We start from the raw sequence: 22,104 nt of genomic DNA, 5'->3' as shown, positions 1-22,104 counted from the left end.
AAAAGTTAGTATTTTCTGTATTGGTGTTTGATGCGAGTGTTTCTACTCTCAGTGTGTTCTGAGTGACAGTGTGTGTTACCTCAGTGTGTGTTACCTCAGTGAGGGCTGTGCATGTTGTTTGGCTGCACTGAGCGTGTTTTGAGCCATGTGTTAAGAGTTGTGTTGCTTGGAATGAGTTTTGCAGGTGATGTGAACTGTTTAGCTCAGGTGACTATTGGTAGTGCAGACTGTAGTTAGGGTTTTGCACATGTGACTCCAGTTGTGCCCACTGTCGTTTAGCAATCTAAAAAAACTGTATTAGAATCACTCAACAAAAGTACACGGATCAACATCCACCCAGAGCAGCTACAGGTTCATGATGCCTTAAAGACATAAAAATAAAAATAAAGTTCACAACAAAGAATTATTTACTTCAACTAAAGTGACATGTTCATTATACTTAAGTACATTTTTCAGATACTATTCCCGCCACTGTGTTTGTGTGTGTGTGGTTGTGGGTGTGTGTGTGAGTGTGTGTCTGCCTACACTTCTCTGCATGTACTTTGTGTGAATGTACGTGTGTGTGCTTGCGTCAACGTGTGTGTATGTGTGTGTGTGTGTGTGAGTTGGTGTGTGTGTGTGTGTGTGTGTTGGTGTGTGTGTGTGTTTGTGTGTGTGTGTGTGTGTGTGTGTTGGTGTGTGTGTGTGTGTGTTTGTGTGTGTGTGTGTGTGTGTGTGTGTGTGTGTGTGTGTGTGTGTTGGTGTGTGTGTTGGGCTTTTCCTGTCTTAACCACGTGGCTCAGACGGGGTTAATAAAAAGACCCTGTTCACTTCTGGGTTTTCTTTCTTCTGGGGACTCCGAAAGCTGGTAAGACCTTGACAACATGTGATTTTATTAAAAAATCTAATGATTGCTGCATTTATTTGTTGTATCTATCGAACTCAAATGTACTGAAATACACAGGAATAACTGCTTTATGTCATATTATTGAACTACATCAGCATCAGTTTGAGCATCGCTACTGTCAAATGCTGTGTGTCCAAACTGTTTTCATGTTTCTCAGATATAAGTTGATGTTAGAATATATGCTTGTGTTTAATTTCATGTGTGAAAATGTGCCTTTATTCAACCTGTCAGTTTTCAGTTTTCAGTGTTCCATGTTCTGTGTTCAGTTTATAGTTTTCAATGTTCCGTGTTGTGTGTTCCGTGCTCCGTGTTCAGTGCCGTGGAGCGACCAGAAGCTACAGATGTACAGTGTTGTCACCCATAAAGTAGAAAGCACTACTAAGCTACAATACACAGTGTAGTGTTTCCTACTTTATGGATGAGTATACTGTTGGCTGCAGATAAATGTACAAGAAGAAACCAACGGAGTCTGTGTTAAAGATCATAATCGGCCCTCTCCTGAAAACCTGCAGAATTCTTTTTTTGCATTATATTTTGTATTATGCTCATTTATTCCACATTTATATAATAATGGTGAATGTGAATATGTCAGAAAATATATTGAAATGAACAAAGTCAAATCATATACCAGTGCAGTAGCTGATATTTCTAGTTAAAATAAAGCAGGTGAGCATTGTATAAATTCCAGATAGTTTATTATCAGTTTCTGCTTTACAGTCCTTACACTGTGACATGAATGCATTATGTTACCTTTGTGTAAAGTTTCTGTTGATAAATAAAATTGCTGCAAAGCTCAAAATAATGTTCTCCTAGATTTTACACATGTAAAAACTATGATCTAATTATAGAAAATATAGGGTTTAAGGCAAATATGAATATACTATATACATACTCTCTCCAAAGCTTATCTGGTTACATTTGCATATTGTTTTGGGATTGTTAAAATATATTTGAGTTGTATTTTTCTGTACTCTTTTCATGAAATATTTCTTTTATTATTGTTTTATTATTGTATTTTATATTTTTTTCTTAATCTTAAAAAATAAATAAAGATCTGACACTTGGCATTTGTAGCGAACCTGCTACCCTTTTCTTCTAATTCCAAGGTAGCGGCTGTAGGTAGTTTGATGGAACCAAACCTCTTCGTCCATGCAGATCGCCCTAAAATTGGGGGGATGAAAGTTATATTTGTGTGCAAACATCAGTGCAAGAACTAATCAAACAAACAAACCAATAATTGTATTGTAATTGTAGATTTGAAACTCACATAGTAAAATCCATCCTGATCCATGTCACCTAACGCGTAAATAATGTCTCCTGAGCGAAAGCCAAGTTCAACCTTTGAGAGACAAAATTAGTTTTAAACGACATCAAACCCCATATTTCTTTGATTTAAATAAAACACACGACTGGAATAGTACAACGTGGTAAAAAGCACAATGTGGTTCATGTATCATGATAGTGCGTACTTCACTGTCCATGTTGGGGGAACTTTCCCATGGATCGTAGTTGAATAAGGCCATCATTCGATGAACCACCACATCATCAGGGTTACTGGCTACTTCACTGAGATCCGGCGTAAAAGACATATCTGGGGGCCCAAATATAGCAACACTTCTTTGAAATCACAACTTGAATACTTGTCTTAATCAGTGCATCAATGCTGAAGTATATAATAAAAAAGCTGAGAAAGAGTAAACAATAAAATATACACTACCGTTCAAAAGCTTGGGGTCACCCAGACAATTTCGTGTCTTCCATGAAAAATCACACTTTTATTTATCAAATGAATATAAAATGTAGTCAAGACATTGACGAGGTTAGAAATAATGATTAATATTTGAAGTATTAATTTTGTTCTTCAAACTTCAAGCTCAAAGGAAGGCCAGTTGTATAGCTTATATCACCAGCATAACTGTTTTCAGCTGTGCTAACATAATTGCACGGGTTTTCTAATCAGACATTAGTCTTCTAAGGCGATTAGCAAACACAATGTATCATTAGAACACTGGAGTGATCGTTGCTGTAAATGGGCCTCTATACACCTATGGAGATATTTCATTAGAAACCAGACGTTTCCACCTTGAATATTAATTTACCACATTAACAATGTATAGAGTGTATTTTTGATTAATTTAATGTTATCTTTATTGAAAAAACAGTGCTTTTCTTTGAAAAATAAAGACATTTCTAAGTGACCCCAAACTTTTGAACGGTAGTGTACGATTTTGTAATACTTTTATTTATTCTTATTTGTTTAGTTGTTAACATTCACAGATCAGTAAAAACAGCTTCCCATCCCATATTGTATTCTACCTATTTTAGTGCTCTGGCAGTGTGTTACAGCGCAGTGTCCTGCATAAATACCTGTATGGTCCACAGGGAGGAAGCCCTGCTGCATGAGTAGATGCTTCAGGTACTTATCATCCACTAGGATTTCATCCACCATGTTACTTGGCACATAACCGGAGAGACCTCCAGACTCACCGTGATAGAAACCGTCAGAGTCTGTGTCTCCAAACACCTGAAAATAGAGTTTTATAACTTTATTTGGGCTTTTGGAAGAAAATATAAATGATGCGTGCACGTTGCAGCTGCATATTCAGTGAAAGTCACATCACTCAATGACAGGAAATAAAGAACAAAGCTGATATGTTTCCGCACACTCGGCTGGCGTCAAACCAGCCCAAACAGGAAACACCGGTGCGTTCTTTCAATGACGCGTTTCAACTGAAGAAGTGAGGAAATACTCACAACTCAAACATATAAGTGACACATGGCAGCACACATGAAGAGCACCGTAACATATGTGCACACCATCTCACCTGCTCCACTTTGACAGTAAGTTGCAAAAGGTAAAAAGACGTCACATGTTTTTTGGTTTCCTACCTTGATGATCTGGCCTGGTACAAAAGGCAGCTCTTCTCCAGCCCTCTCATAGTTGGGGGACATTGCAGCAGGGTTGTATGGGTAAAGTGCCACAAAGAGTCGGACAGTGGGTATGGACAACTGACTCGCAGACTCAAGATCCCATTCTGAGAGCTCCTCTGGAGTAGCAATCTTCACTTTGTCTGGGAATATCAAAACATCCAACTCCAGCCTTGTGTCCATTTGCAGCAGCGTGAGCACTCGACTGTGCACTTTGCAGACAGATGATGGCTGTACACAGCAGACCACGACTTATAGTAATCCTCTTTGAATCCATTAGTTCAGCCATGCTTGTTGCACTGTAAGACTGCCCAGTGCACCGTAATGGGAGTAATGGTTTGCAAAAGAAACCTCTAATCTTCTGAATTATGCTGGGTGAGATAAGAGTATGTAGTTCTTTTAGGCTGCTTCAAACATACATGTGGAAGTTTGGAGATATTCTTGTGTCTGTCAAATATTACTAAAAGGCGGACAATAAATATATTCCTAAGAAGAAAATGTGATGGAAATAGAGGTTTTCCAAAGAAGCATTACAATATAATCGAGTTCATTCCAAGAATTAGAAGATACATGTTCTCAAAAAGGCTTGTAAATACATTGATCCTCTTAGAAACAATAAAGTTGAAGCATGAGGATATATTAAAATGACACTTTTTGCATAGATTCTGGTGGTGAAAATTATTATTATTATAATAAAAAAGCTTTAAGTTTGAAATCACACATTACAATAAAAAATACTGAATCCTTCTGTAGTTGATGTCTAAGATATTATATGATAATAATTGAAACATCAAGCCATGGTTAGATGTGAAGAGGCAGTATCTTCCTCCTCATACAGCGTGACCCAGTTCACACTTCACTGAAAGGCAACGCTTCCTCTCTTGGTCAGGTCAGCAGGTGATAATCTCTTCCTGCAGAGAAACGGAAGGTTCAGGAAGTGGGTTGTGGACACGTCTGAGTGCAGTGAAGGCTGGAGGTTTATTGTGACCCCCCCAAAAAACAATCGAGGAGATGGTTTCATTCATTCATTAGAAACTAATTATACCCATGCTGAAAAGTAATCGTTAACTATAAACAGTATTTGTATTTATGCCTTTTATTCATTGTCAAATTCATTTCTGGTCTCCCAGAACAAGCACTAATGAGCTCATGTTTTAAAAATCATTGTTTTTAATGTGGGATAAACTTTTTTTTTACTTGCATGTTTAGTTTAGATGTTAATTAGATTGTCTTGGTTCAGTTTTTATTAAAAGAAGTCGTCTTCTGCTTAATTTTCTCAATGATTTAATGTTTTGTTTGCTTTGTGTACTGTTGAAAATATATGAGAATTGATGAATGTATTTAAGGCTAATTCTGCATTAATTGTTCTTAGTTCTTCTTCCCTCATCTCCTCAAATACAATTGAATTTAATTGTTTTGATTTGTCCCGTGCCATTAACTGCATGGGTGTACTTAGTCAATATGTGTATATGAACTTCCTGGGAACAGTTTTGTTCTTCCAGGTTTCATAAACTTTGAACAAAAGAACAACAAACTGACTTTCAATTGCCTCTGAGTGCAGAAGATGATGTCTCAGCCTTAGATACTTTCATTTCCATGTTTGGCCAGAAGAGAGAGCTGTGAACAAATATTTCTCCATCCTCTTTAAGTAGCTGGTATTGCTAGTTTGCACACATAAACCAGTGTGAAATAAATAGATTATGTAATGAGCCACATCAGAGTGAGTGAAATTGTTGCTGAGATATGAAACAGCTGCCTCCTATTCGCACAGTCTGTTCTCAGAATAGTTATTATTTTAAAAGAGCCGCACAAATTCAACCTCACTGGCAGTTTGCTCTTTGCATCACTCCCTAGTGTTTGTGAATGAGGACAGGAAGTGCTGTGATCTCAGATTACAGTTCACAGACGCCCTGTGAGCCATGAGGTCTTGGTAAAAAAAAATACATTCAAATTTAAAGTCTGAGAAAATTTAACCCAGTCTATCCAGGAGGCGACATTTAGCATGTCAGAAGATGTGTGGCATTCTGTTTTATTATACTTAATATATAGAGCCCTTAAATCCACACCAACACCATGCTCTACCATAAAAGAATAGGGGAAAGGAAGGTAATCCAAATCATATACTTCTGTCTTAAACTGGGAAATACCTTTCTTACCTTATAAATTAGATTTAAACAAAAATCCAAACAAAGAATAATGGTCACTGAATTTGTTGATCTTTGTTTATTTGTTTTTATGTTTGAATCAAATTCTGATTAATATTCATTAATCAGAACACAAACAGATTGTAAAGCACTCCGAGACAAATTTGTAATTTGTGAAATTGGGCTATACAAATAAACTGAATTGAATTGAATTGAAACTGTGCTGAACACTAAAATAACAGCTTTAGACATGAAATCCGAGATAAATGACTCTCTTGCTTAATAAAAACATTACCAACTTTCAAAAATACAATAATGTTCAGATCTACAGTCAAACCATGAAGAGACTTTTAAAAATAAAAGATCTTCTTTGGGCATTTTTTACCATTATTAAACAGATGACAGCAGAGAGACAAACTGCAAACAATGAGAGAGGGAGAGAGAGAGATAGGCAACCAATTATTTATATAAAATATAGTGGAGTAATATCAACACAGGTTGAGAGGCAATAGAAAGACTCCCAATCTCATATATTGCAAGACATCTTAAGAAATTAAGACCATCCAAGGGAATTCACAAATAACCATCCAATCCTTTCTATGTCTTCCTAACATCCTAAGAGTAAAATGGGGGTTATATGTATTGCACCTGATGCTGTCCCTATGATAAAGCAGAGCATTGGTCCACTGTCCTCTGCTCTCCACCTAAAACTTTGTGATTTCGGGGTAATTTTTGATGAATCCTTGTCGTTTAACCACCATGTCGAGCAGCTCTCTAGATCATGCTTCTTCCACTTAAGAAACATCAGCCAATTGAGATGTTTTATCTGCAGCTTTTATCTCTTCTCATATTGATTACTGTCATGTACTTTTCTCCTCTCTCAGTAAATCTGCAATAAACCGGTTGCAGGTCATCCAGAATGCTGCTGCCAGAATACCGACAAGGACAAAGAGACAGTCTCACATCACCCCGATACTCAAGTCCCTTCACTGGCTCCTGTAGAGCATCGGATGCATTTTAAAATCCTCACTCTAACATACAGAACTCTCCATGGGCAGACTCCTTCATACGTGGCTGAAGTACTTCGCCAATATTCAACAGCCCGCCATTCCAGATCCAACCTCCAGGACCTTGTGTCAGTCCCTCACACTCGCCTTGAAACTCGTGGGGACCGAGCTTTAGAGGCAGTAGCGCCAAAGCTGTGGGATGCTCTCCTGCACCCCGAAGGTTTTCAGATTGCACAGCATCATTTAAACTCCATCTCAAAAAATACCTGTTTACACTGGCATTTGGTTGAATTCCATATAAATCTATGGCATGCTTTTTAACTTTTTGGTTTATTTAGATAGATAGATAGATATATACTTTATTAATCCCCAAGGGGAAATTTGTCGTGACAGTAGCAGCACCAATAAACCAAACACACAAGAATAAAAAAACAAAACACAAAATATAAGAAACAGGGATGAAAGATATAGAAGTATACAAAGTAAAATAAAAGTAAAAAACACAAAACAAAACAATGTTTAGTTATTTTTCATATTTGTTTGATTGTGTATTGTACTTAGCTTTTTTAACTGTTGAAATGTGTTGGCCCCTGTTATTGCCAATGTGTTTTAATTGACTGATGTACTGCACTTTGTGACACTTTGTGATAATATAAATACACCTTACTTACTACTTACAAAATGTATCCTAAACTCACCAGTAGAACCTCTCCCCCATCACTACGGTGATGGGCCCATGGGGCAGCAGGTCTCAGAATAAAACTATATTTGTCTGCCCGTTTGCTTGAGATCAATTATCTTTTAAAGACCAGTCCAGGACCACAAGGTGTCTGACCTCGCTGGTCTGAGGGTGACAGAGTATCACTCTTCTGGAGTGAGAGGAACTCAGCCGTCTGTGCATGCCTGCGATCGTGTTACAAGCACCCGCAGTAATAAACGTAGTGGGTAACTCCCAGTGTTGTGCCAAGGGTGTACAGTAAATTCCACAAGTGATGGGGAAGGACATCACTTTTACTGTTTCAGGTTGATGTGGATTAAAGGTTCAAGAATCATTTATTATCATTCTGCAACACAAGACAAGAAAAACATGACAGTGCGGAATGTGAAGAGCAGCAACAAAACAATTCTCTGCAGGTAACATGACTCACTTGGTAACATTCAAATCCTTCCTTTTCTTATGTTGATGAGTGTAACCTGTTCTGTACGAACTCCAGTAATAAAGAACGCGTAGCTAAATGAATTGGAGCTGCCATTGTGAACCAAGTCCTTAAACGTGTGCACAAAACGTGCTGGATTAACGTGCATTATTTACTTTTTTGCTTAGTTTTCTAGGCTTTTCAAAGTTTAAAATGCCAATTTTACAATAATGATTTAGTAAGCTTGATATGATGCTGGTTTGGTTTTATTGTTCTTCTTGTCCAGATTGAGTTGTTTATTCGGTCCGGATTCAAAGCACTTTGAATATGTGGCTTCAGATTGTAACACAGTGTGAGCCACCTCTATAGGACTTTCTCATTTCCTCGACACGAGCCCAGCGTCTAACACAAATGTTTTTTGCCCTGAAGCCTCCACAGTGAGATGCTGAGTCACACCCTCACCCCACCATATTCAGGCCCTTCCTACAGGCCTTTAGCTCCAGCATGCAGCCACAGAAGACTTCATTTCCCACAAGGCCTTAGGCCCAGCTGCTCCCACCCATCCATCCCTATACGCCTCTGGTATGGAGTGTTACATCATTGGCACAGACACCCACCTTTCTGAGTGATGACGCAGCCATGGGGAGAGCGAGTGAGGAGGGGTGAGGGAGGGAGAGAGGAGAGGGTGTCCCGTCTGCACCGAGCACAGACAGACAGCAGGGAACAGCTGCAGCATTAGGTTCGCGTAGGATTTCACTGCATTGCGATTTGAAATATCAATCATTTCATCCCCAAAAACTCAAGTAGAGCAGCTCGACTAAGCAACTAAATATCATTTGAAAAATGGTTGATCGCGAGCAGCTGGTGCAGAAAGCCAGGCTGGCTGAACAGGCTGAGAGATATGATGATATGGCAGCTGCTATGAAATCGGTAAGTTAAAAAAAGAAAAAGATAATAATTATGACTTGAAAAATGTTCTGCTCTCTTTGCGTAAAGGCGCGTCGCGCAATCTTGACTGTGTTGGCTGTCAATCTGGGGGTTGCACTGATGGCTTTATATTTCTGTGCTACAATTCAGACAACAGTTATATTTAATATCTGTATTGCCTTGTCGTCAATTCATCGACAGTTCAGCGCTTTTTCCCCCCAAATCATATATCTGCTCGTTGGGCGGTGCCTTTCTGCTGTCCGTGCCGTTCACTGGAGGAATATTACAATGAAATGCACACATGCCTGCATGAGTTTGATCGCTCGGTTAATAAGAGGCATATAATGGCTCTGCTTTTTTGCATTCGCTGCCTTTCCCCCCTTGTACTCCCCCCCCCCCCCTTCCCTCTATAATGCCTAATTTATAAAAGCTTCTGCTGCATGGGAGCCATATGAGGTTGCTCGGAAAAAAGCCAATCAACTGCTGGTGCCTCCCCCCCCCCCCCCTGTCTTTATCCTCCTCTTCTTCCTCCTCTCTTTATCACATTAATCAAAATGATATGCATGATCAGAATCTGCTAAATGTTCATGCCATTTTCCAATAGAGAGATTTGTTTGAGCATGATTTCATTATAAAAATGCTCCAAAAAGAGTCCTTGAACTGCTCCTTCCTCTCAGCTAAAGTGGGAGGCAGCCGAATCTCTCTAGAATATTCCTTGTCATATTGCAGTGAGTCAATATGATTAGGATTGGGGGCTTTGTCTTTTCCTCACTTTATTCCTCATACATGTGCATGTACTTATTCTGTGTCAGATTCCTCTTGAAACCAACACTTTGAAGTTATTTTGGGTCAACGACGCTAAAGAAGTATATTTGGTGCCTCACAGAATGCGTCTCAGCTCTTAATTGCCGATGTGGAGGATACAGCCATTTGTCTGCTTTTCAAGACTCTTCCCCCTTAAATGAATTATGGAAACTGAAATCCCCAAGGGTTAAAAATAAATAAATGCTGTATCACACCAGCTTGTACTGGAACCAATAGCATTCTGGGAGTCTTAGCCGGCAGCCTGCATGAGCTCACTTACAGATTCAAATTGTCATAGATGCTTTAAAGAAGGAACATTTCATCTGACGTTCCTCATGGAGGGACGGAGTGAGCCCCTGTGGATTTGATCTCATCTGGGGCTTCAGGAGGTGTGATGAAGTGTTTGTGTAGGGAGAGATTCCTTTCCCTTTAAACAATCTGCCATGTCAGTGCGGTCTAAACTGGACCTTTTTGCAGGGGTGTGTATCTCACTCTAATCAAAGTTAATCCCTTGCCTTTACAGTCTGAAATGACAAGACAACATAGAACATATATATACGGGTTATTCTCATCCCAACAGCCTTTTGTGCAGCTTTTTAGACATCATTTGATATTCTAAGGATGCAGTTAACAATTTATTTCGTTTAGCTCTACATGAGGATCTTGGTATTTGTCATGGATTATAGAGCCCTTGAAATGATATATATGACGTTTGTATCAGTCTGATGCATTCTCAGAATTTATTTTTAATATATAATTATACAAATGTAATCCAAATGACCCTCCAGTCAGCTTCCCAACCAGGGTATTGTAATAAGAGTGAAGTCATATTTATTTTTCGTAAAAAAACAACAACTATTGAATCAATTGATTTATATAAATCAATTGACAGTACATTTGGCTTGTTTGTCGTTTGCATGCAGCAGCTTTACAGTAGCCTCTCCGTCTCTATGGCTCAGAGTGTGTGACGTCTGTGATCCTGCGCTGTCTTTGCACTCCTCTGCCTGAGCAGAACATTGCAAAAACAAAAAAATTTGCCATTTTTGCAAACCAAGGAGCAGCTTTTAGAAGCCTAAGCTAAACAGTTATTTTAATTTCAGTCCCTGTGAAATCATTGATCGGAGAGAAGTCAATGCAAGGTTGCTTTTTCTATCAAATAACCCTGACTAAGGTGGCCTTTTTATCGCAACATATTCTCCTTTGACAACAACCCAAAACTAATCCGTCAAAATGTAAATGAGCAGTTGATCTCTTGGTGATGTCACAGTGTGGTAAAAAGGTCAGTTTAGCCTGAGAGAAGGTCACTGGGACGTGTGAACTGCCTGCTCAGTGGTGGTTATCAGTTACAGTGCAGCTGCCCCACGAGTGCTCGTGAGAACATTTTCCCGACTCCAGCCCCCCCCCCCCCCCCCTGTCTGCCATCGACCATCTTGAATATTGTTACCTAGCATAGCTGTTCAGCTTTTAATGATTTGGACTGCAACTAACAATATGTCAATCATTTTCTTGATTACTTGATATATCGATTAGTTTACTAAAACATATTGTAATTATTTTTAACTTATGCAACGAAGGTCCCAGGTTCTTGAAGTCTAGAAGTTGATTAACAATTATATGAAAAGAAGAAAAGCAGATAATCTTCACTTTTGTGAAGTTTAAACCATCAAATTATTTCCGGCCCGAGGAAAAATGGTTGATTCTCTTTTTTAGTGTATGCAGCCTGATGCTGTGAATCAAGACTTCTGCTCCGGCGATTAAATGCTCCATTGTCTCCGTCCTTCAGGTAACAGAGCTGAACGTGGCCCTGTCCAACGAGGAAAGGAACCTCTTGTCTGTGGCCTACAAGAACGTGGTCGGGGCCCGCCGCTCCTCCTGGAGGGTGATCTCCAGCATTGAGCAGAAGACCTCGGCCGATGGCAATGAGAAGAAGATCGAGATGGTGAGGGCCTACAGGGAGAAGATTGAGAAGGAGCTGGAGGCCGTGTGCCAGGATGTGCTCAACCTTCTGGACAACTTCCTGATCAAGAACTGCAACGAGACGCAGCACGAGAGCAAAGTGTTCTACCTGAAGATGAAGGGCGACTACTACCGGTACCTGGCCGAGGTGGCCACGGGCGAGAAGAGGGCCACCGTGGTGGAGTCCTCGGAGAAGTCCTACAACGAGGCCCACGACATCAGCAAGGAGCACATGCAGCCCACCCACCCCATCCGCCTGGGCTTAGCTCTCAACTACTCTGTGTTTCACTACGAGATCCAGAACGCCCCGGAGCAGGCCTGTCATCTGGCCAAGACCGCCTTCGATGACGCCATCGCCGAGCTCGACACCCTCAACGAGGACTCCTACAAAGACTCCACTCTCATCATGCAGCTGCTCCGAGACAACTTGACACTGTGGACAAGTGACCAGCAGGATGACGAGGGAGGGGAGGGCAACAATTAAAGAGAAACTACACTTCTAACAAAATATATATGAAGGGCGGGTGGACTTTGGCAGCCACTTTTGTCGATGATACCATCGCAGCAGCAGTTCTTTATTTTTCCATGTGTTAAAAGAAAAGAATCAAAAGAGAGGTGAGAGGGGAGGTTTAATCTTAGTTTAAATATATATAGAAATATATATCCAGAAAGGAGCCTCCGTCTTCTTGATTTTCTCTTTGACATTTGCCAAAACCACTAATATGTCAGTCAATCAGCCTGCAGTGGTTGTTGTTGGGTTGAAATGGCAGCCTCACACTGGCATAGGAACGGGTCTTGTTCTGTCAAGATAAGCTGCTTACATAGGTTTTTGCGTGATAGAGAAGCATTTCAGTCACTTGATAGAGAATGTGCTTGAATGGGAATGCCTCAGAAAACTAGTTTGCATTGGTTCCAGTGGTAAGACCATAGATGAGAAAGGGCCCTGAAAGCCTTCGCCTGACGTTAAACTCACACAAACAACGAGAAAAGAGTTTTAATCGGATTAATTCCCCAAATATTTGAAAGGATAAATTAGACAGGAGTGACATTGAGAACTTGATAGTCAACATTTATTCCCCTCCTTAATGGTCAGATTGGTCTGTTGTGTCACTTGAACAATTGAGTCTTTTGGCGATGAAGATAACGAAAGGCAAAAAAATAAAAAGCAGCTTCAGAGTTTGTGGTTTACTTCTGTGTTTGTTTTATTAAAAGCACTTGCCTACTATACTGTTTTTTCAGTGTAAGATGATGACAACAATAATATCGATTGTTAAATATTGTGCATGCTGGTGATGTATTTATATACAGTAGCTTGACTTTATTAACTTATACTGTGGGTGTTAAGTATTCATATGATTGAGAACAAGTTGTCTGATGTTGATCTCTAATTTATTTTGTTTTGTTATGGTTTTTTGATTTGCTATACCAAAATGGTGATCGTAAAAATGTACCTGTAATGGCTGTTGCTATAGTGACATGCAATGTGTGTATCTAATTTGTTGCTGAAAGAAAAAAAAGGTACATAAAATCTCACCAGTGATCACTTAATCTTAGCAGCTGGGTTTGTCACATTGAAGTATGATTACAGTATATTTTGTTTCCTTGAACAATATTTAAATACTTTGTTTCTTTCATGCTACCCAGTTTGAATAATGATGACGTTTCCAGGCTCAATGTTTCTGTTATGAATTCACAAACATGGACCATATTTTGTTTCTGACAGTATACATTTTTACGTTTGTTTTTATACTTTTTAGCTGTTTCTGACAGACAAAATATCTTGAATGTGAGTCATTATGTAGCAGTTGCACAATAACCGAAATAATAGCTATAATAATAAAAAAAGAATATGACTAAATTATACATGCACCATTTCCGTGGTCGTCTAGTGTATTGTTGTATCGTCACTTATAAGAAAATGTTGTTTTCAAAGGGAAAAACATGTTTTGTGCCCTGAGTACATGTGGACTTTCTTTTTGTGCCTGTATCATTATTTAATATGCTTCCTTTGCAAGTTAACCTTTACGAAAAATGAATATTTTAAGTTCCTGCATGCATGTGTGCGAGATGTAATATGTTGCTCACTTTGACATCTGTTGGATGGTACTGCTCTTTGTACAGCACATATATATGAATATTCAACACCAATGCACAAATAGAGTCACAGGGAAAGCATAAGCAATTCAGTAGAATTGTTTTTATAGATTATCAAATGATTGTTAACATCTTCAGAACAAACTTTAGATGATGGGTGCTGCTCAAGAGCACATAAAGCTGCTGAATGGATTTATCTTTATTATGCTGCTACTACTATAGATTATTACATTATATTCATACAGATGGCAGTTTTCCGGTCCGTATTTTTCCTAATAGATGGCAGTTTTTTGGGACTTATCACAGATGTGATGGCTTAAGAGAGAAACCAAAAGCCTTAAGGTCAGTCACACAACCTCGTTCACGTATGCCAATTATGTCAACCTCACGAGTCAGCCTCCATGAGCTCACACTGTATGTCACAGCTGCTTTGATTTATTTTTAATATCTTGAAGGCTCGCCAGACAAATAGCATGAAATCCTGATGCCAATATGCCCAACTGCTCACACAGCATATACGTATAAGAATGTGGAATCCGTTATATAAAGTTGTATGTTTTGTGTTTTTTTTCTCTTTCGCTATTTTTAATTTCATATTTTGGAAAAAAAACATGTCAGGAAAATGTTACTCATTGCCAAAAATACATGCATTGTGTGGCTTTTTAAACAATGAGCTACTCTTTCTCCCCATAATTTGTGTTTTTATTTTGTACTTTTCATTATGTTGGCTGCTGACACTTGTTTCTGCTGTGACGTGAAAAAAAAATCCAAAATTCAAGAAGTGAGGTGAAAAGTAGAAGATCATGATTTAGATCGAAGAAGAGCAGAGCTGCTGCATAATAGCAATGTGTGTGTGGGGGGGGGGGGGGGGGGACAGGGATACCAACTGTATGCACTGAGAAATCTTTGGTTGCCCATTAAAGCTATTTGTTTATCGGTCCTATTCTATATTTTCAATTCTCTCTGTAATGTCGCCATTTACAGTCACAACACCGACACCACAGATCACATATTTTCATTCTTTATTTCCAAGATTTCCTACATTTCTGTGGAGTTTTTACAGCCTAATCAATGATACAGGAAGTCAATAGGACTTCATGTAAGCCCTTGTACCTCACACCACAGGTGTGTGTGTGTGTGTGTGTGTGTGTGTGTGTGTGTGTGTGTGTGTGTGTGTGTGTGTGTGTGTGTGTGTGTGTCCATATCTGGATGGGTATGTGTATACAGTGTATATGCCTGTACCGTTCCATGTGTTGAGTGTCTGTGGGTGAGTGTAATAGATGGACTCTATATTAGCTGCAGTGCAGAGACACTGCAGCTCACTTAACTACGACAGTATTTCTTAATCACGGTTCTTTTAAGACCACCTTGCTAATCATTAACTAGATTGGGGAATAGATCAAATAACGAAAAAGAAGCAGGTGTAATGAACGCAGCAGATGAGCGCTGCAATAAAATAAAATCCTGCATCTCATCATGACGAACAATGCCAGGAGGATCTGCTTCTTTTTGCTTTTAGATTTACAAGCAAGTCGTATTTTTGCACCTACATGTCGAGTCTATCGCAGTACACTTGAAAGTCACACTGATTGATCCGCTACAGTGTGGAGCTGCTGGAACACCCACCTCCAGACTGCAGCCCCTTGCTGCAGCTTGCTGCACTGAACCTTTCACGAGATGAAATTCTCAGCTTTGAAAGGTCCTCCTCGCCAGCCAATCGCTGACAGGCTCACTCTCTGCAGCCACCAATCCGCTTCCTGTTGCTAGGGCTAAAATAAGTATCCCACTCTTAGCCGGGCTCCTTGCTGCACTGCACAGACACCTATTGCATCCTGTAAAAAAGAGAAAAAGCTCAAAGCACACAGGACAGGAGGCATTAGGATTCAGCACCAACCAGCGTGTCTTAATGCACAGCTACACTTTCAGGGACATTGGTGTCCTCCTTATTGGTAAATGTTGGTCACATTATACATCCCAAAACACACGGGGGCCTACGGATGGACGTGTGATTGAATCTCCTGCAGCTACAGATTCAATTTAGGATGTTTAAAACAAATCTTTTTGTGATCAAATCTTTTATTAGTTTTCGAGATATGCACACGCAAAGGAAAATACGTACACATTGTACGTACATAATGGTACTCTGACAAAAACATAAAAATAACAAGTAAAAAAAAATAGAACAAATAAATAAATACAAATGAAAATATATATAAACACGAGTATACATGCAAAAACCTGCATACATATTGACATATATATGCACATACTTGCATACCCTAGGACAGGGATTCCCAAAGTGTGGTGCGCGCACCCCTGGGGGTGCGCGAGCTGTCTCTAGGGGGTGCGCGAGAGGAAAAATGTAATGGTGGTCTAATGGTGTAATAATTAATATTAAACATTCTCAGGGCTCTCAAGTGTCACGCATTGAGCGTGAGACTCACGCATTTCGGTCTTAACTCCCGCCACACATCGTATTTCTCACGCTGAAAAAAACTCTCGGCCATTCAATGTTTGAATGCAGGGGTGCTCAATACGTCCGCAGAGCTCCGACGCCGGTCTGCGCGCATCAGGACGGAGCAAAGAAAAAGTCACTCCCCCCCCCCCCCCCAACTCGCAAGGTGTGGGGGATTGGGGGTGCGTGAACCCGGTCGGGATGTAGAAGGGGGTGCGTGGCCTAAAAAGTTTCGGAACCCCTGCCCTAGGACATACTTTTACGTTTAAAACATCTTGACCAATTAAAGTAAAACTAAACACACCCTCATAAAATAATGTGCAATGAATGCTGTTTAAATTAAACATTATATATGAAACATATATATACAATGCAGTTTATTTTGTTGATGGATTTTTTTAATCCCTGGAGAAAATCATGCTTTACAAGTGACATACAGGATTCATACACAATAGAAAATGTTTCAGGCATGCTTCACTTCCACTTCCACAATAATGTCTCTGTCTGATCACTTTATCACACAGAAACAACAACAAGAGATCATTGAGTGTTAGTTATGTCCGGGAAAGGCAATTGTCTTCTAAATCACATTTCTGTTAGCATCGGTGGACAATAAGATCCAGATGATGTAAAATAATCCGTATCTTTAATGCCTAAAAATAAACAGGAAGCCAGGTGTATTTTAAGATGAAACAGGGAGGTTATTTGTGTCCTCACTGAAAAACAATCAAGATATAGCATGTTACAGCTGCGCAGAGACCTGTTTTGTTTCCTTTGCAGAGCCCGTCTAGCAGTTTTCCCTTTTCAAATCATTAATCCAAACTAAGCTAAATGCCTGCTGACCGTAACTTCATACACAAACACTATTGATAGCAATCCTCTCGTCTCAATCGGCAAGAGCAAAAATAAGTATTTCCTAAAATGTCAAACTCTTCCTTTTAGGCTCTTACATTTTTATTAGACTGAATAAATGGCAATGATCTGACCTGATGAGGAGTCAAAGCTTTCAGTCCGTAAATCCAGTGCAGATCTTTTTCCAACATTGAAGTTTGCTTGGCTCACAGCGAGCATGCACCATGCAACGTCAGCATTTAGCTCAATGCACCACCGTGCCATCTACAGCCTCACAGAGCTGTGAGCATGGATGTAGAATCGTAGCCCTATTCTTAGTTTCAGTCAACTAATGGCCTTTACACCCCCACCCTGCTTGACATTAGATTACCTGTTTTCCCAATCCGTGTTTGCTGTTGTTTATTCAAAAGACATGAGGTCAGTGATTCTTTTACAAAAAGGTCATCACAAGGTCTTTATTGTTGCAGTCTATAGATTTCCTTTGTTAACTTCGCGTTGAATGCAGCTTTTCTTGCTGTTGACAAATCCCTGGCCTGAAAGGCGTTTGACCTCCTGTGGTTCGGGGTCCTCACAGCCGTTGTTGAGCCATTCACCATCAACCAAACCACATGGCTGTCATGGCTAGTGTTGTGGCTCTGGGCCCACAGTGTCCGCTCTGTGGACTGGACACACACAACAGAGTTAAAACGCAAAGCGCTGGAGGTGAAACATCGAAGCTTGTGATCAATCAAGTGATTAGAAATAATGCCTCGGATTGACAATTATTTCAGCCACTATTTCTCAGCCCTGATACCAAACACAAGACTATATTTCTGAGTACCAGACACTGACACGTTATTTGACTAAATGTGATCGATACCTCCAAGATGCGAAGAAGATAATATCTGTCCAGCTCCAAAGAATCTACCCATCACAGGGATGGAGGACGAGGGGAGGGGCTGAGGTAGAAGCAGAGAACAGAGACGGATCTATAAATAGGCCTCGCTGCAGCCTGTGAGTAGACTAAAGACATCAATGTGACAGCCACTCCACTCGAGAGACTATCTGCCTCTGTATGGTTGGTGAGAGTTCATATCTTCGGTTTAGAGAGTCTGATTCATCACATTTACTTCCAGCTGAGCAAACACACAGCATCACACAGATCACACAAATAAACAGCTTCTCTTTTCTTCAAGTTCATGACTGTTATTAGTCCTATTTAGGTTGTAAGTAATGATAGGACAACGAGCGCTGCTGACTCTTCCAGGCTCAAAGATGGCCGGTATGCATGAGTGCTGCAAAATGAATTATTCAAGGTCACATTTAGACTTTGGATTATTGATCAAAAAGTGTCACAATGACCAGCTGAAGGTTTTAAGAGACTATTTTAAGTTTTAGCTCTTGTCCCAAAACATTGCAGGATATATTAGTCGGTGGAAGAGTGTCATCACAGGATTGTTGGGATAGATTCAACCCCCCCCCCTCCCCCTCCCCCGTACACCATCTGGCTGCAGCATATAACACTGCTGTCATTTTAGATGATAAAATCAGCTCATAATAGCAGTGCCGATTATTCATAACTACAGATGCTTGAGTGATGAACAGAAGTTTGTAAAAGGTGAGTCAAATATTAAGTCCCCCCCCCCCCCCCCCCGACAGTTATGTCATCCTGCTCTTTCAAGGCCTCACTTTGCAAAATGATCACAGTCACACCACCTTTCCTGGAGCAAAACAACACAGGCATGCTCTAAAATAATGAGTTTAAATATTATTATTATTTGATGTACACAACTTAGAATTTATAAAGATGCTGTCCTTTATTGTAGAAAATAGTCTATTATAATTTATAAACCCTACATATAAACCTAATGCTTAAAACATTAAATTAATCTTTCAGAGGATTCTTTTTCTCCCACAATACTTCTTTACAACATACATCATCTGCAAAATGACCACCTGCTAACGTAGAAGTATACGCACTTTATTTTCACTGTGAAAAATAATGTGTATATCGTATATTAAAGTGTACGTCACATTGTTTGTGTTTTTATGTTTTGTGCATGTAAACAGCTCATGCTGTATACGTCCTTGTCCCGGTTGTACCTGCTGGAGTACTCTGATAGAAAGCAGGATACTGTGACATGTATCCTCTAGAATCAGCTCACCATCAGAGGTGACCTTTCTGTGTGACCTCCTCCAGATTGCTGGCCAGGGGAAGCGTCTTCACACACACGCCTAACGTTGTGCTAAATTTAGCTGCATCGGTTTAAGAAAGTGAGTTTTCTCTTCTTTTCCACAGTCTAGTTGTTCTCAGGTTTTTGCTCGTTGTCATGAAAGTGAGAATGAAATGTTTTCACTTGTCTGGCAGTCTGTTGTTCAAATCTGAGCATCGTATGTAACGTGACGTCTATTTTGTAAGTCTTAACTTCCGAGGCGAAGAAAATGCCTCACAATGTTATAATTAACTGTTAATACCTCAAATATAGGTTGTGGATTCATCTGGTTAATGCTGGGTTTGATACAAACATGCAGTCGGATTGCTTTTGTATTTTGCATTTCATCATCATATTTTTAGTATGTCTTGCCTTCCTGTCTATTCCTTTACCATACTACGGTCTCGCCGTCATGCTTTGTTTTACAATCAGCTCCTGAGGTGCCAACTGGTTAACAAATTATACCTTTCAGTGTGTGTGGGTCTGCATGGTGTCTGAGCTGGTGACTCATTAGGGATGTGAGCACAGGGGATTCCCAACAGTGCAGGCAAGAAGAAAAAAGAAGAAGAAAAAAAACTTCCTCCACTCCACAGCATGTGTAGCTCAGTTGACAGGGGCCAGTGGGGTCGGCTGTGGTGAGTGGCAGGCAGTGAGCGAGAGAGAGAGAGAGAGAGAGGAGGAGGGTGGGCGGTGATGTAGTCGTGGTGAGGCGACAGCAATGCAGAGTTAACAGTGAGAGCCCAGGGTTAGTGTTTAGCTAAATCTCTGAGGCTGAACTGCAGCTGGCTCTGGATGTGGAAACGGAAGGGAGTCTGAGACTGGAACCAGACGCTGAAGAGAGGATTCATTCCGCTGACCATCACTAAACCACGAAACGGACCAAATTATACAGATTGTAATGTGTTTGAAAATATCGCAGAAGGGAATATAATGTTGCTTTACTACTCAGGCAGTGAGCTTGGGGAAAAGAGCAGGCAAACAGTGGAGTTACTATCTGTGTTAACGCGGTCGTGTGCTGTTGCATGGCAACAGCTTCCACAGAAATATTTGCTCAGAAACACTCCTCTTTGGTCTTCATATAACGGCAGCAGCAGGAAAAATGGGCTGAATGCAGGAATAAAAATGGTCGCCTGAACCATTTCAGTTTGCAGAGGCTAAAGGTTTTAATTGTTTTAATATATGTTCAGAGAAAACGACACAGAAAATTTAAGTTTATTTAGTTTATTCAATTTCATATTGTAAACTGTATTATAAACTACAGGTCACTTCAGGATGTGAGACGTTAATCGGAATATGTGAGGCTACTACAGCTTCCATACCACATGACTTCAACTGATCAGATAATAGCAGAGTGATGCATCTATTGTCGAAGTAGCAAATACCAAGCTTTCCTCTCTATAATGCTCTGATATTATTCTTGAAAAAAAGTACAGTATATTCAGGCAGAAAGTTTGAGAAAAATAACAAGTTTTCTTCACATTAAAGTATTTAAACATATAGTATAAACCCAAAGTATAAACCTGAAAATGAGCATATCATGTCCCCTATAATTGAATCAGGTCTGCTGTACTTAGATTGTAATTAAGTACATTAAACTATGTTGTTTGATTCTTTTTGGGGGGAATTCTGTTCCGTTGAAATAATTGACCTCTAGAGTTTAACCCGTTTTGTGTTCGCCAAAATGACATTTACATTATTATTTTGACTGCAGTCACGCAGTTTCATTCTGCTGTTTTGATAAAACGTACCCTCTCTGCTCAGTGCTTGTGGCCATTGTTCCACAATGTTCTGTCTCAGACCATCACAGATATATGTGTTCCTCCTACTTCCCACACCTTCAGGCCCATAGTTGTTCCTCATTAGTGTTCTTGGAGCTGGATGTGGCTGAGTGTCTTGCTCAAGGGCACTTCAGTGATTCTCTATTACAGTTTTTCTCCATTGCTTTGGCTCAATTCTTGAAACAGAAATGACATTCTCAAAACAACTCGTGCAAACCTCCAAACCACTGGGCACTTGTTCACAACAGATTTGAATTTCTCATTCCTTTAATCAAATTGCAATTGTTTTAGAAACTCCTTGCAAATGACAAGTACAGTTGCCTCCAGCTTGCACACATTTCAAATGATTTAGCACATCTGTGCAAACGGTTAGATACAATTGCCTTCAGTTAGCCCAATTACCAATTGAATACATCTTGCTGGTCTAAACTGACTGTTGCTTCTCAGTCAAGTGGTTGTTCTCTGCAAAACATCTTGGCATACTTTCCTTGTGTACATCATCACCTGCACAATAGTTTACTCCACTGTCAAAATCGTTCAGGCACATAATACCATGAAAAACATCATGGTCTATACTGTAATATGGATCTCTTGGATCATCGGCTTCATTTTCAGGTTCAACTAGAACTTTACTAATCAAGGGGGATTTTATCACATCCGATCACCAATCACACAGTAATTTTAGTTAGCTGACAGGTGCTATCCAGGAGTATAAATGCTTCCATCAAATATCTAGGGCGTGACAAAGTTCAGTACAGTTTACAGTATGAACATGGAAGCACCTGGCCAGGTAAACGAACAAGGGCAACTGCCTGCTCGAGGAAGAAGAAGAGGAAGAGGAGCAAGGGTGCGTGGTGGTTGAGGGTGTATGAGCATCGGGCTCTAAACCAGAGGTCCCTTCTCCAGGCAATGGATGCTGCTTGTGCCGATGTCACAGCAGATCAG

At 40.0% G+C, this 22,104-nt stretch overlaps 2 protein-coding genes across 2 annotated transcripts; one reads left to right on the top strand and one right to left on the bottom strand.

Moving 5' to 3' along the window:
- Positions 1-1,559: 1,559 nt before the first annotated feature.
- Positions 1,560-4,038, bottom strand: si:ch211-105f12.2 (RIMS-binding protein 2-like). The gene is made up of 5 exons (XM_056441777.1): positions 3,776-4,038; positions 3,254-3,410; positions 2,356-2,477; positions 2,154-2,225; positions 1,560-2,047 (listed from the first exon to the last, which is right to left on the bottom strand). The coding sequence occupies exons 1-5, from the start codon at positions 3,995-3,997 to the stop codon at positions 1,982-1,984; spliced, it is 639 nt and encodes a 212-aa protein (XP_056297752.1). The 5' UTR covers positions 3,998-4,038; the 3' UTR covers positions 1,560-1,981.
- Positions 4,039-8,819: 4,781 nt separating this feature from the next.
- ywhag2 (3-monooxygenase/tryptophan 5-monooxygenase activation protein, gamma polypeptide 2) lies at positions 8,820-13,651 on the top strand. Its single transcript, XM_056441776.1, has 2 exons — positions 8,820-9,031; positions 11,616-13,651. Exons 1-2 carry the CDS (start codon positions 8,945-8,947, stop codon positions 12,270-12,272), a joined length of 744 nt encoding a protein of 247 aa, XP_056297751.1. The 5' UTR covers positions 8,820-8,944; the 3' UTR covers positions 12,273-13,651.
- The last annotated feature ends 8,453 nt before the right edge of the window (positions 13,652-22,104 follow it).

Source organism: Pseudoliparis swirei, chromosome 20 (assembly GCF_029220125.1).
Source record: "Pseudoliparis swirei isolate HS2019 ecotype Mariana Trench chromosome 20, NWPU_hadal_v1, whole genome shotgun sequence".
NCBI lineage: Eukaryota > Metazoa > Chordata > Actinopteri > Perciformes > Liparidae > Pseudoliparis > Pseudoliparis swirei.
The sequence above is the reverse complement of the archived record's forward strand: the minus strand, read 5'-3'. Positions and strand labels throughout refer to the sequence as shown.

Excerpts from the sequence above, each read along its gene's own strand:
- si:ch211-105f12.2 (XM_056441777.1), bottom strand. The coding sequence starts at position 3,997 with ATGGACACAAGGCTGGAGTTGGATGTTTTGATATTCCCAGACAAAGTG. Across the intron at positions 3,411-3,775 it reads TACCAGGCCAGATCATCAAG|GTGTTTGGAGACACAGACTC; the intron begins GTAGGAAACCAA and ends CTCTATTTTCAG. Across the intron at positions 2,226-2,355 it reads CCCCCAACATGGACAGTGAA|GTTGAACTTGGCTTTCGCTC; the intron begins GTACGCACTATC and ends TGTCTCTCAAAG.
- ywhag2 (XM_056441776.1), top strand. The coding sequence starts at position 8,945 with ATGGTTGATCGCGAGCAGCTGGTGCAGAAAGCCAGGCTGGCTGAACAG. Across the intron at positions 9,032-11,615 it reads TGGCAGCTGCTATGAAATCG|GTAACAGAGCTGAACGTGGC; the intron begins GTAAGTTAAAAA and ends TCCGTCCTTCAG.